The sequence below is a fragment of the Phyllostomus discolor genome, chromosome 11 (assembly GCF_004126475.2).
Source record: "Phyllostomus discolor isolate MPI-MPIP mPhyDis1 chromosome 11, mPhyDis1.pri.v3, whole genome shotgun sequence".
In the NCBI taxonomy this organism is placed as follows: Eukaryota; Metazoa; Chordata; class Mammalia; order Chiroptera; family Phyllostomidae; genus Phyllostomus; species Phyllostomus discolor.
The window spans coordinates 50,975,523-50,990,386 of record NC_040913.2 but is presented as its reverse complement, the minus strand read 5'-3'; the positions used below and the strand labels follow the sequence as shown (position 1 = coordinate 50,990,386).

Below are 14,864 nucleotides of genomic sequence, written 5' to 3'. Positions count from 1 at the left end.
ACCTTGGCTAATGTAATTATGATGTGCCTTGGTGTGTTTCTTCTTGGGTCCAGCTTCTTTGGGGCTCTCTGCGCTCCTTGGATTTCTTGGAAGACTGTTCCCTTTGCCAGTTTGGGGAAGTTCTCCTTTATTATTTGTTCAAATAACTTTTCCACTTGTTGGTCCTCCCCTTCTGGTACCCCTATAATTCGGATGTTGGAACGTTTAAAGGTGTCCTCGATGGTTTTAAGCTTTTCCTCGATTTTTTGAATTCTTATTTCATCATGCTCTCCTGCTTGGTTGATTCTATCTTCCTTCTGGTCCACTGTGTTGTTTTGAGACTCAGATTCCTTCCTTTCACAATTGGCTCTCCTCCGTGTGTCTTCCTGCATCCCTTTTATGGTAATCTGCATTTTTTCATGTAATTTGGATCCAAAATCAACCAGTTCCGTGAGCTTCCTGATCACCAGTGTTTTGAACTGTGCATCTGATAGATTGGCTATTTCTTGGTCACTCAAAAGGATGAGTCCTGGGGGACTGATCTGTTCTGCTGGAAACATGTCTTATGTCTTTCCCTGTCTCTCCTATTATTTTACTTATTTACTTATTTTTTCTCCGGTCTGGTCGCTCTTTTACGGTGGGGGGCGGAGCCTTAGGTGTTCACCGGGGCTGGGCGCCCCAGTCGCTAGCTTGTGACGTCATATGTGGGGGCAGGGGCGGGAGCGGCGACAGGAGGGATCAATGGCGACACTTCCGTTCTCCTGGAGTCAGACACTTCCCTGGGCTTCTGGGCTGTGAGCTCTGCCCCGGTCCACAATCGCTGCCCCACTGATTCCCCCAGCCGCTGCTTGCGTACTCAGGGATCACCGCTGCACCGCTGCGCTCTTGTGCCCCGGATTGCTGTTGCGCCGATTTTGCGCCAGATTTCCCCCGACCTCCGCGCGCTTGCGACCCGCGCCAGCCCCGCGCCCGCCCGCTCGCTCGGCTCGTCGTCCCCTACCAGTCTGGATGTACGGGTCTACTTCAACTTCTTGGCTGTCCGACTTCCATTTAGATAAATCCTCTGACAGTTCTGATATTATGACTGCAAATCTTTGTTGTAAATTATTGTAGTTCTGTTCTTGGTTGTGCGAGGAGGTACGGTGCGTCCACCTATTCCTCCATCTTGCCGGAAGTCATGACTTAGTTTTTAAAAATGTGTTTGAGAAAATTTAAGAAAATATAGATGTTACAATTACTATATTGTACATTAAATTACTACATTAAAATCCATTGTTATTCAAAGGGGATATGCATTAGACAGTATGAATATGTACTTAACACTATATAGAAAATTATTGTACCAATATTCTTAAAACATTGATAAATTAACACTTTACTAAGATTTTTGAGACTTTAAAATATTGTCTTTGCAGATTTTATTTCTTACTTTTAAATAATTTTTACCACCCTCCTCGCAATCACAACACTGTTGTCCATGTCCAAGAGTCCTTTCTTCTTTTTGTTTAATCCCTCCACCCTTTTTTGCTTACCTTCCCCCTTTAGTTGTCATCCTGCTATCTGTGATTCTGTCTCTGTTGTGCTTCTTGGTTCAGTTTGTTCATTAAATCCCACATATGTATGAGTGGAATCATAGTATTTGTGTTACTCTGACTGGCTTATTTCACTTAGCATAATTTTCTCCAGGTCTATCCATACTGAGGCAAAGGGTAAAACTTTCTTCTTTTGTATAGCCAGGTAGTATTCCATTTTGTAAATATCCCATAGTAGTTTTAGCCACTCATCTATTGATGAGCACTTGGGCTATTTCCATAACCTGGCAATTATAAATAACACTGCAGTGAACTTAGGGGTGCTTATGTTCTTTTGAATTAGTGTTTTGGGTTCCTTCAGATATATTCTCAAAAGGAGGATTGCTGGTTCAAAAGGCAGACCCTAATTAGAAAAAAATTTTCTACTTTTTTTTGCAGTATCTCCTTACTACTTTCCATGGTGGCTGTACCAATCTGCATTCCCACCAACACTGCAGAAGGGTTCCCCTTTCTTCACATCCTCTCCAGCACTTGTTTGTTGATCTGTTGATGATAGCCATTCTGACAGGTGTGAGATGATACCTCATTGTGGTTTTAATTTGCATTTCTATGATGATAAGTAACATTGAACATCTTTTCATATGTCTACTGGCCATCTATGATGTCCTCCTTCAAAAAGTATCTAGTCATGACCTTTGCCCATTTTCATAAGTGTATGTTATTGATTTTGCTATTACAGTCTTCCCAATTTTTCGTCCTTTGCCCCTCTCCTCCCAGTACCACCCTTCCCTCCAGCAATCACCCCTTGGTTCATGTCCATGGGTTATACATATGAGTTCTTTGGCTTCTCCATTTCTAATACTATTCTTAACATTCCCCTGCCTATTTTGTACCTACCAATTATGCTTCTTTATCTCTGTACTTTTCTCCCAATCTTCTCTTTCCACCTCCGAGCTGATAACCCTCCAGATGATCTCTATGTCTGCAGTTCTGTTCGTGTTCCAGTTGTTTGCTTAGTTTGTTTTTGTTTTTGTTTGTTTTAGATTTTGTTGTTGATAATTATAACTTTGTTGTCATTTTAATGTTCATAGTTTTGATCTTTTTCTTAAATAAGTCCCTTTGATATTTCATATAATAATGGTTTGGTGATGATGAACTCCTTTAGCTTTACATTGTCTGGAAAGCACTTTATCTGTCATTCAATTCTAAATAATAGCTTTGCTGGATAGACTAATCTTGGATGTAGTGCTTTTCATCACTTTGAATACTTGTTCCCAGTCCCTTCTTGCTTGCAAAGTTTCTTTTGAGAAATCAGCTGACAATCTTCTGGGAACTCCTTTGTAAGTAGCTCTTTGTTTTTCTCCTGCTACTCTTAAGATCCTCTCTTTATCTTTAACTTTTGGCATTTAATTATGATGTGTCTTGGTGTGTTCCTTCTTGGGTCCAATTTCTGTGGGACCCTCTGCTTCCTGGACTTGTATGTCTATTTCCTTCACCAAGTTAGGGACGTTTTTGTTATTTTTTCAGATGAGTTCTCAACTTCTTGCTCTTCCTCCTCTTCTGGCAGCCCTGTGGTCTGGATGTTGGCACTTTTGGAGATGTCCCAGAGTCACTTTTTCTCTCCTCATCTCTTTGAAATCTTGTTTCTTCATTCTGTTCTGGTTGATTGTTTATTTCTTGCTTATGTTTCAAATCGGTGGGTTGAATCCCGGCTTCCTTCCCTTCATTGTTGGTTCCCTGTGGATTTTTTCTTTATTTCACTTAGTATAGCCTTCATTTCTTTCTTTATGCTTTTGCCATACTCAATGAGTTCTCTGAGCTTCCTATCACTAGTGTTTTGAACTCTGCATCTGATAAGTTGGCTATCTCCATTTTACTTAGTTCTTTTTCTGGAGCTTTGTTCTTTTCTTTAATTTGAGCCATATTTCTTTGTCTCCTCTATTTGGCAGCCCCCTGTGTTTATTTCTGTGGATTGAGCTGCTTTGACTCCCTGTCTTAGTGTACCTGTTAAGTTTTATGGGATGGAGCCTTAGGTATTCACCAGTGCAGGGACCCACTTCACCACTGTGTGGCTCTGCATGTAGGGGAGGGGTTGGAGAGGGGACAATGCCCTGTCTGGCTGCTGGAGGCTTTCTCAGCACTCGCCCCATTTTCAGTCACTTCACCACCTTCCCATTTGTGACTGGTGCCCTCTAGCTGCTGCCGTGTTGGTGGTTCCCAGAGCGGGTGGGTTTGCTTATGTTCTGGGACAATGCAAGCCTGTTACATGGACTCTGCCAAAAGACTGTCAGTTTCCTCTACCACCCCAGCCCCCACTGGTGCTTATAACCAGAAGTTATGAGACTTTATTTTCCTGGTGCAGGAACCCTGGGCTACATGGTCTGGCCAGGATCTGGGATTGCTTGCTCCCAAGGTTTCCCTCCAGAGTTTTGTCTACCACTCATGAATATAGGACCACCCATTCTGCCAGCTGCTGCTCTCTCATCTCCACCACACTATAACCTCTCTGTCCCAGCTCCCCATCTCTGCCCCTCCTACCCATCTGGAGAAATATGGCTTCTTTAAATCCTTGGTTATCGGACATCACAGTTCAGTTTTCTGGCAGTTCTGGGTGTTTTTTGTTTTGAGGTAAGTTGTGATCCTTCTTATGGCTGTGCAAGGTAATGAAGCATGTCTGTCTATGCCTCCATCTTGACCAGAAGTTCCTTTTCCCATTTTTTAATTGGGTGGTTTGGTTTTTTATTGAGTTTTATAAGTTCTTTATAAATTTTGTTCTTTTAAAGATAAACTCAGGACAGTTGATTTAATAGTATTTATTGTTAATTTTATTATATTGTATGGCTTACAATATCTCAAGATGTAATACTTTGTATACCTAGATTCTGTTATTAATAAACAATTCACTCATTTCTTTTTGGTAACTCTTAAAACTTTATTTTTAGTGATGCTTTGTGTTTTTGAATCATAAGGGAATTTAGGCAGATGGTGGTTTTGTTTTTACCTATTTTATAGGTTTGAAGTTGAAAGAGATGCTAAAAGCAATGGCTTAAAAAGAGTAAAAGATAGCTCAGTTCAGGTCTTATTCCCCAACTGTAATAATCATAGCATACCACCAAGCTATTCCTATGAGGAATAATAGTTACTTGGGAAAAGGTAAAGGAATGTCTCCATAAATTTATGTTGTGTCTGTATGTGTATACTCAAGTCACAAAGTTTGGTTCTATCAGATGGCAGATACACAGAAATAGTGGTTTTTTTACAAAATTATCCTTAGACATGTGTGTTTTATCTAATTATGACAAATTTGTTTCCTATTCCATCTCATGCCACAAATGTATTTGGAGAAATTGACCTTTTAAATGTTTTTAATTTTATATTTCTTCCTAGATGCTCACTCTACTCATGGAAGGTCCAACTTTAGAGATGAAAGATCTAGTAAAACGTATGAACGTTTGCAGAAAAAATTAAAGGATCGCCAAGGAACACAAAAAGAGAAAATGAGCAGTCCACCGTCATCACCCCAGAAATGCCCTTCTCCCATAAGTGAACATAATGGACTTATAAAAGGGCAGAATGCTAGTGGGGTAAACACAGGATTAGCAAAGAACAAGTCAGGGAAAGGGAAAGGTGGTGCACAAATTGATACAGAAATCAAAGGTAACTATTTAAAATACTCAACTGTTATTTTTGGTATTTTCATCAGTATTTAACCTACAAAAAGTACATGCTAACCTTCAGTCATGCTCAAAATAAACTATAGATTATTAGCCTAACATTCCCTAAATGTAAGAAGATGTTTTAGAACCTAAATTGTTACTACACTACCTCTTTTTACAATTTGGGGGGAACTCAATTAGTAATTTTACCTATATCATAAAGTGTACTAACCAAGAGAAATTTTTATTTGTAGAAAAACTCCCAAGTTTATATCCTGATTCTCTTCTCTTTCTGGGCCTTTGATAAGGCTATACTGGTTTTTATCAAAACTTTTTTTCCAGCTTCTTTATGTAACTAGTTACATTGTTAACCAGTCTATTTATATACTTTATAGTAGGATAGAGTATTCTCCATTCAATTCTTCAAAGGTTATTTTCTCTTAAAATCCCCATATTTCCTTTATCTGTGACTTCCTCAATAGAACTCTGAGCAGTACTACTTTTTCTTTAAAATTTTCATTTCCCATCAATAAGTTTTATTGTTTTAGGGGCCTCAAGGCTTATATGTTAATGTTTATAAAAATATTCTTACATATTTTTGAGACCTCCTGATCATTCTTTTTCAGCACTGATGTTTCAGAAGAGTTAAGCTAAAGTTTCAGATATATCATTGGTGGCTATAAATTATGGTCAAGTCAATTATATTTCTCTTTTGGGAACCACCACAATTAAGGCATTTCATGAAACAAATACTCAGTTAACATTAAGAGGTATGAGACTGGCAAATGAGAACTTTGCAGACAATAAGGGTTTTTTACGGCTGAACAAAAATATACTGCCTATAAGAAAAACTTGCTAGCTAGTTGTGTGTGTGTGTGTGTATTATAGTTAGTAATCATGGCTAAAATGGAAATAGAAACTGAAGCAGAGTAATTCTGGAGAGCCATAAGCTGCTGAATATCAACTAAGGAGTAAAAGCTAGAAAATAAGAATCTCAAATACTAACCTACTTTCAGAAGACATTATTGTAGAGGGAGTGGGATATTGCATTTACACTCATTTTTTCTTTTTTCTTTTTTCTTTTTTTTTTTTTTTTAGAAAAGGATGAAGAAACTAAAGCCGTTGAAGCACTTCTTTCCAACATTGTCAAACCTGTGGTAAGTATTTTATATATTTTCTTTACATTTATATTTGGTATATTTATATAGGATTTTGGTATTTTTCTACTCAGGCCTTATTTAAAACTTATTCTATATAAGGAATATGGAGTCAGTAATGAATCTGTATGGATCTAACATAAGTACAGAAATGTTATCAGTAAAGTGAATATTCAACCAAGAATCCATTTTTTAAATAAGGATTTAATATATACTAAAGGACATTGAAAATCACTGGATCAGACAAAGTCCTCATAAAAGAGTGTGGATACAACTAATTATCAAATTTTTAAAAACCCATTTATATGAGTTTTATATAAATATATCCAATTAACTCCAAGTGCAAAAATAGTTAAATAATATCAAACTGTAAAAGAAAGTTAATATTCTTCAATCTTTGTAAGTATAGATGTAATAGAAGAATTTAAAAAATCGAAAAGGTATAGCAGCAAAACTGTATAATACAATTGTATGCATATTTTTTAGATAGCCTTCATAAAGGCTATCATTCTAATGGGGAAAAAATTGTATCATATATGCCTAAAGATTAACCTTAAGTAAAGTTCTCATATAGTTATATTTTTAAACTCATTAAGACTTCAAAGGATTCTTCACTAGTAATCAAAACAAATATAAATTGAACTTTACTGAAATTGTGCAGTCCTGTCTCTCGATAAATAGCTACACAAACAAAGATGTATTTGTAGCACTAATATTAACAAAAATAAAACAAAGTAATGCACAGATAAATTGGAATGTTTTTACTGGACAGAATGATATAGCCACTTAAAAATACAGTTTTGATTTGCAACAGTGCTTTTGTAGGGAAAAATGCTGGGGATCAAACTATTGGGTTGGCCAAAAAGTCTGTTTAGTTCTTTCTGTAAAATAGAAGACACATTTTTCATTTTCACCAATAACTTTATTGATCTGGTACTTTGAGTATGTCAGCTGTCTCCCATATTTCTCAGTTAATGTCTCAGTTTGATCGCTATCAAGTTCAACTGGTCTGCCCAACTGTAGAACATCATCCAGCAATAAATCTCCAGCACAAAACTTCACAAACCACTTTTAACACATTCAGCCGGTCATAGCACTTTCTCTATACACTGCACAAATCTTTTTTTTTTTTTTTGCGTTTTTACCTTTCTTACGATAATAATGCATAATATGCTGAAAATGTTGCATATTTTCTTCCATCTTCAGTATTAAAATGGCTATACAAAAATTCACCAATTTTGACTTTTTTTTTAATGCACACTGACATGAAGCTGTCACAATATAATCTGAAAAAATTGTTTCAAATGAAGTTAAAGACAACTAAGTGCTACTCAAGCCATCTTTTGGAAAAAATCAAATGAACTTTTTGGCCAACCCAGTATTTGGACACTGTGATTACAGCCTTATGAAGAAAAAGCGTTAGAGAAAATTAGAATAAGAATAGAAGGAGAAATCAAATATCAGAGTAGTAATATTTGACTGATAGACTGAATTAGACTAATTCAGACTATTAGTCTCTCTCTGCTTTTTATAAGAGTTATAGCTTCACTCCAGTTTACAAGCAGCTAAAGAAGTGCCAGTGACTGATTGAATCCAGATATTTTATCATTAATATGGTAAAATATGTAAATAATACATAAATATAGAGTAAAAACATATATCTTTTTACCCACTCCTCCAATTTAATCATGCCCAGCAGTTTAGGATTCTTTCTAGTCCTGTTTCACTTCATTTGTATGTGTCCAGCAAAATATAAATTTTTTTCTTTAACCCCTATGAAAAAGTTATACTGTACCCTACTGCACTATGGCAAGTTTTTTTCACTTACTGTGTAATGCCTTAGCAATCTTTCTATGTCATTACATTTTTCTTTGAAGCTACATAGATCATGACAACCAATCAAAATATATATATTTGGCCTTTACTGTACACAATCAATAAAAAACAAATATGCAAATTGTGCGTGGTCATAAGAAGTGCTATTACAGAAATAGGATGATGTGATGAGTGACTAAGGAAAGGGGAGTTATCCCCTTTTAAATACAGCAATTAGGAAACCTTTCTCTGAGCCTCTGAAGAGTTAGAAAAGGCACAAAAGGTGAAAGGAATAGGAATGGGAGAGCGGGAATAATCACAACAAGTTTCTTAGAAAGAATCATTATCACTGGACTGTAGTAAAATGTAGGGCAAAGTAGTACAAGATGGAAAGAAGTAGACAGTAGGGACTCTTTCAGCCACAATAAGGCCATTTATTAAACGCTGATAAAACTACTTCTGGTTTCCAAAAGAAAAAGCTCTGCGTTCCCCCCAAAAAATCCCTTGGTAAAATATTTTGTGCTAAGTTATCTAAAAAATACTTGCTGTAATTTTTGCACAAGAACAGATTAGAAAAAGTTGTTGCTCTTAACACTTCCACACAGGGTTACTTGTTCATTTTACCCCATTCAGTAAGATATTCACTAGGCTACTATGGTCCTATTTCTTCTGACCATCTAAAATAATAGATTTGGATGCTTTAGTTTCATTTATTTCTAATTCCTTCTATACATGTAAATTAATGCAAACATATACAGAATTATTTCATAGTAATAGCTAGTACAAACTTTCCTAGTGTCAGAATCTGTCCAAAACACTTTGAATTCATAAATGCATTACTTTCTTCATTTCTGCAACAACCCTCAGAACCAGTTTTCCCTATTTTACAGATTAGGAAAGAATAGGTTTAGTAAGTTGGGATTGAAATTTAGGCATTATCCTTTGAAGTTCTATGTATATCCAATGTATATGGAAATGTAAAAAGGAATTTGATAGCCTTAATAGAATTGTTTGAAAGTTAATGCTAGCAGCGTTTACTTGTATACTATATGATATTAAAAGTTTAATTTTCAGGCACATAAAAGCTTAAAACAGTTTTTTCAAAAGAATTTTTTGCTCAATATTATGAGGAAGAGGTAATTTAATAAAACAATACCTCTGCAATCTTAACATAAAGTAATAATGCTTATGGCTTTGTTTTGCTTTGTTTTTTTAGGGGTTTTTTGTTTTTGTTTGTTTTACAGTTCGGGTAGCTATGCCTTTTTTACTAAATTTATGCGAGCTGTGAAGTCTAGGTGAGGGTTTTTAATTGGTTTTGTTGTGGTTTTTTGCATGCTGTAGTTCATTTAGAGTACCAATTATATTCATTCACCTGATTTATTCCATAATATGTGACAGAAATGCCAGATACTGTGATAGAAGCTGGAGATAGAATAGAACACAAAGAGCAGGCATGACCTTTGCCCTCAGAACTTAAGTTAGTGTGGAGTAAGTATCAGGGAATACATGTAATGCTTTATCTGTGAACTGTCAGGAAAAAAAGTACAGTGCTATAGGATATATAATATAGCGGACTTTGTCGGCAGGATGTTAAAGCAGTTCCCTAGGGATGATTGAATTGAAATGGAAAGAAAAGTAGTGGTTGGGCACTGTGCACTGTGAACAGTGGGAAGTGTGGGGACAGTATTGCAAAACATTAACCCTCATTTAAGAAGAACTGAAACATGCAATTGAGGAACCAACCAAAAATTAAAGAGCAGCTACTGAATAATATGAATCAAGTGTAGTGTGTGAGGGAGAACATTGTGCTAGTCTCAGGCTTCGCTTATACTCGGGTTTGAGTGACCTGGGACAAGCCACTTAATCTTTTGAATCTGTTCCTTTTTCCATAGAGTATAATGCTATTACATATCTCACATTTGGGGGGATAAATGTGGTATCTTGTTTAAATTTATATTTATATATTCAGACAGTCCATATCCTTTCCTCATTTTTAATTTTCATGAGATTTCGTCTTTTTCTTATTGTAAGACACTTTATAACTTGAGGAAATGGAACCCTTTCAGATCTTACAAGTGGGTTTTTTTCTTTCATTCTTTCTTTTAACTGTATTTGTATATGGTGTTTACACTAATAATTTTGAATGGTCCAAGTGGTCTTTAAATTTTTTTAACCCATCTGCCCATTCAGAACAAATCATATTCATCTGCAAATGCAGGTTTCTATTGTGACTCATTGAAAATAAGTAGATAGAGAGTATATTTTATTTACTCTTGAAACCCTCTTAGATTTTTCACTGTTCATTGTGCACATTACAGTTTTTTTTCATAGAGCTTTAAATACTATGTTCCTGCAGGCCTCAGACATCCAGGCAAGGTCAGTAGTACTTACCTGGTCACCTCCCTCCAGCTTCATTAATGGTGAAAAAGATGAGACTACTGTACCAGAGCTCTATGGTTTATGAAATTCTCGTCTCAAGTACTGGAAAAGAATGGGAAATATAAAAGTGTGTATGTGTAGGTATTGTTATGTTTTACTCCTTCCCATTATTAAGTTAACGGTTTGTCATAAAAAGCTTAATACTGATTTTATTCTTTTCTCTCTTCATTGCTTTTGTTTGAACCTATAATTGACCAGTGATAGTGATTTCAATGTAAATAGTACAAATGCCAGCTGTAACACATCTCTGTCTACATACTCTTGGAATAATTGCTTTCATTGGCCACATTCAGCTTTCATTTTTCAGTAGGCCCCCTAACAGATATTTTACTATTCACATATTCCTGAGGCATAAATATAAATTGTATTATGTAGAAACCAGGACCAAAAATGGAGTTCTTAAACTATGAGCATGTGAAATATGGTATTGCTTCTCTGAAGAACTGGAGTTAATTCTTATATGTAAAAGCTCATATCCTACTGTAAAATGAATTTAGTACCATTATTCCTCATTTGTCTGTTGGTTTGTTAATAATCATATTTTGAAAACCTATCATAGCTCTCTTTCCGTGGTTCAGAATGTGTTTATTATATGCCAAGTAGCCTTAGAAAGAGTCAGTGGCTAAAGTCGTGACATTATGATTGACATTCATAAAATAAATTATTTTGCTGTCCTTATGTAGACATTGCTTCTTCTAATGAAAAAAATAAAGAGGTAAAGTTGATTATTAGTTATAATGTGAGCACCAGGAAGATTGTAAACGAGGGTGCTTCATCATTCAAATGATTGTAATTAACACAGAACACTGGATACATCAACCTTCTCGCTATCTTTTTTCAAAAAAAAAAAAATAGCTACTATAGGGAAGAAAGGAAAGTAAAACTACCCCAGTGACTGTCATCTAGTAACCTAAGGTTATAAAAAGGTCCTGTCTCCTTATCTCTATGGAGACTTCCTTGTGTTTATTCATTTTTCTTTCTTAAAAGAGACAAACCTACCTAAGGGGTAAGTCTGGGATGAAGGACATCAACATAAAGGGGGGTTGTGGTGTGCTAAGGGTCGATTCTATTAGCTATGTTGCAATTGTTAAAAAGTTTTATCTCCATTTGCAGCCTGGACCAAGAACATTAGACAGACATTAGTCATTTCCTTTACTATACACTAATTAAGGTCTCTCTGAGGATGCTACTGCAACTTCCTAATTGATTAAAGTGTATTTTACCAATGAGACATGTTTTCTTTCTCATAATTATTACTGGCTTTGATTTGAGAAACGGGGTAGCTGGTAATCTGGGAGGGCAGAGAGAGGGGATTGCAGAAGTCCATAAAGAGGAGAGGAGAGAAACTTGGATGAAGGAAATGAAAGAGAGAACAGTGATTATTAAAAAAGAATAGAAAAAGCCTGGTTTATTGGCTACATACCAATTGTATGAATGATTATTTTAAGAAGATGAGCCCTGTTGTATTTTAAAACGTAATAGTGGCCATGGGAAATGCTTTACTTTAAATTATGATTACTGTTTTTTCTTATCTGTTCATTAAACTAACATTTTAAATAAAGTTCCATGTTATATTCTAATAAAATGCTAGAGTTTGGCAGACTTCTTGTAAAATTTAGTAGTTTGATTCAGTATTGTGTTATTTGGCATTTCAAATATGTGGGAAATGGATTTTTAAATAATATAAAATGGTTCTTGATTTGCTTACCATACTTATTTGTTTTTAAAGTGGTATGCAGGTAATACTTAAGTTTGCCCATATCCTAATTACACAAATGCCATTAACAGAATTTGAATATGGCCACAGTTTGTAAAGTAAGAAGCAATATAATTTCATAAATGAGGCACATGATGCATATCCTCCAGAAATGCTTTATTTATCAGGCAGTGAAATACTATCTTTTTCCCCCCACCCAGAGGAGAAGAAACAGGTGTCACTTTAAATGATCTCAAACCAGCCACTGAATACCATGCAAAGTAAGGAACTCCTACGTGTTGCTTTTCTATGATATGCCATAAGTAGTTTTATTTTTAATCATTTTCTTAAGTCTAGAATACAATTTTTAGTATTACCTTTATATTAAAACATGAACTTGGGTTTTTTTCTTTTGGTACAGTTATCACACTTTTCAGAAAAGTAAAAACATTTTAACTCAGATGTTACATTTACAGGATTAATTAGCCTGTTTGTAGGACCTAGAGATTGGAATGAAAATATAGCTAATATGTACGATATGTCTACAATACCCAACTTAGTGCTAGAAAATGGTCCCAGCTTTTGAAATTTTATAAAACAATCCTAAATAATATTGGCTTACACTTATATATTTTTACTCCGTTTTGGTTTAGAACAAGTTGAGATATTAAGCTAATAGAATTTCACACCTAATTGGGAATAACTTAGATATTGCTTATTGTGCGTTGTAATGGCATGTAAATTCCATTGTAATTTACCAAGGTTTTTAGACCCTAGAGACATCTTTGGTTGGTACTGAGTATAATGCATTTAGTTAGTCACCTTTTGAAAGAACATTTGTGATTAGTATTATTTCTATTAATGTATTAAATGAATTTTCAATTATACTCCTATAGATGAACCCTAGTGTATTATTCAGAATAGTATTTTTCAAACTGTGGATTGCAACCATTATTGGATCGTGTAATTAATTTTGTAGGTTATATTCAGCATTTTTAAAAATTAAATATAATTAAATGGAATAGAAATGGAGTATATTACTCTAGTTAATGATATTTTTTCAGCATACTTGTTACATACATGCGCCTGCAGTAGTGTTTGTGTGCCTGTATGTAAATATATAATGCACAGACACAGTTATGTCACAATTTAAAATGTATTTTTTTACTTTCGGTTGCAGTCGAAAAAAGATGAATGCCACTGGTCTGTCCTTTTCTTTTTAAGGGCCGCCCTTCTAATAGGCATAGAATATTTAGAGAGCAACTTAATAACTTGCAAGTACTTAAAGGTGATGCTGTTAAAAGGCCAGATACAATGATTCTGCAGGATAAAACTATTTATTTTATTGCCATAGAGTCCAGGCAGAATACAATTCTATAAAGGGAACTGCTTCAGAAACTGAAAGCTTTACCACCTTGAGCTGTGAACCTGACATACCTAATCCACCAAGGATAGCCAATCGGACCAAAAATTCACTCACTTTGCAATGGAAGGTAAGGATATTCTGTGGAGTATTCCAACTGGACATGGATTTCCTCCCCCACCCCATAGAATAAATTTCAGTTAGTTTGGGAGACAAAAAGTGCTTTAAGTTAACTTCTCTTGCTCTTTACATATATGAAAGCATTTGTTTCTTATATCTTAAAAAAACACTCTTATTGGGTTTCCCTGCCTTATGTAAATATAGGGAAAAAAGGCTGATTTATAAGACTTCTTATTATACTGGACATGTGATAACTTTTGAGTGTCACAACAGTAATTCTCAAGTTCACTCCTTTTTAAAATATTTTATCATGACACCTTTATAAGACTAAATTCATTCTGAATTTTATTCTAAATGAGATTGATAATAAGTAGACTCATAGCTTTAAAAATATCAGTATGAAAAACTAAAAATTAAAATATCAATGATACCTTAAAGGAGGAGTAAAATTATTTTCAATTGAATAATATGTGTGTCAATATGTAAATGTTTGGACCTACCTACACAAGATATGGTGAAGTGAACAGACACTGTAGGTAGAATTGGTAATTCAAACACCACAGAAAATATTGTCATGGGTGACATGATTTTCTGACATAATATATAGGTCTTGGGAAATTTCTGAGCAAAAGTGCAGTTTTTCCCAAATTGCATAGTAATTGCATTTGGGGAAAATTGGTAACTATTAGAACTCTACAAAAAATACTTTGTGAAATGGATTAGGTTCATCCATAATTATAAACAGGTATTTCACCTACTTGGATATACATTAAGACAACAAAAAGTCCATGCTATAGGGAGAGAACAATTACTGTACTGAATGTCCCATACTCTCTGCAGGACTGTTAATATCTTCATTCCTATCCTCTACTCATCAGCTCCCCCACTCCTGCCATTATTGTGATGATCAGAAACACCTCCCACAAAATTTCAAAACATTCCTTGAAAGGGAGTACCGCTGCTGTTAGCAGCCATTGGTTTGCAGTGAGAAAATAATTGCTTATCTTGATTTAATCATCTCATTTTATCCCAAGAGCAAAACTATGGACTAGATTCTTTGCAAAAGCTTTTGAATATTTGGAGCTTGCTAGTTTAGGGTTCATTAGT

General features: G+C 35.1%; 1 protein-coding gene across 1 annotated transcript in view; it reads left to right on the top strand.

Annotated features, from left to right (window-relative positions):
- FNDC3A (fibronectin type III domain containing 3A) overlaps positions 1 to 14,864 on the top strand; it is a 242,358-nt gene that overhangs the window by 187,814 nt on the left and 39,680 nt on the right. The window contains 7 exon segments of the mRNA XM_028526584.2: positions 4,899 to 5,168; positions 6,266 to 6,324; positions 10,496 to 10,597; positions 10,599 to 10,631; positions 10,633 to 10,655; positions 12,496 to 12,555; positions 13,629 to 13,767. Coding sequence (XP_028382385.1) covers positions 4,899 to 5,168; positions 6,266 to 6,324; positions 10,496 to 10,597; positions 10,599 to 10,631; positions 10,633 to 10,655; positions 12,496 to 12,555; positions 13,629 to 13,767 — 686 coding nt within the window.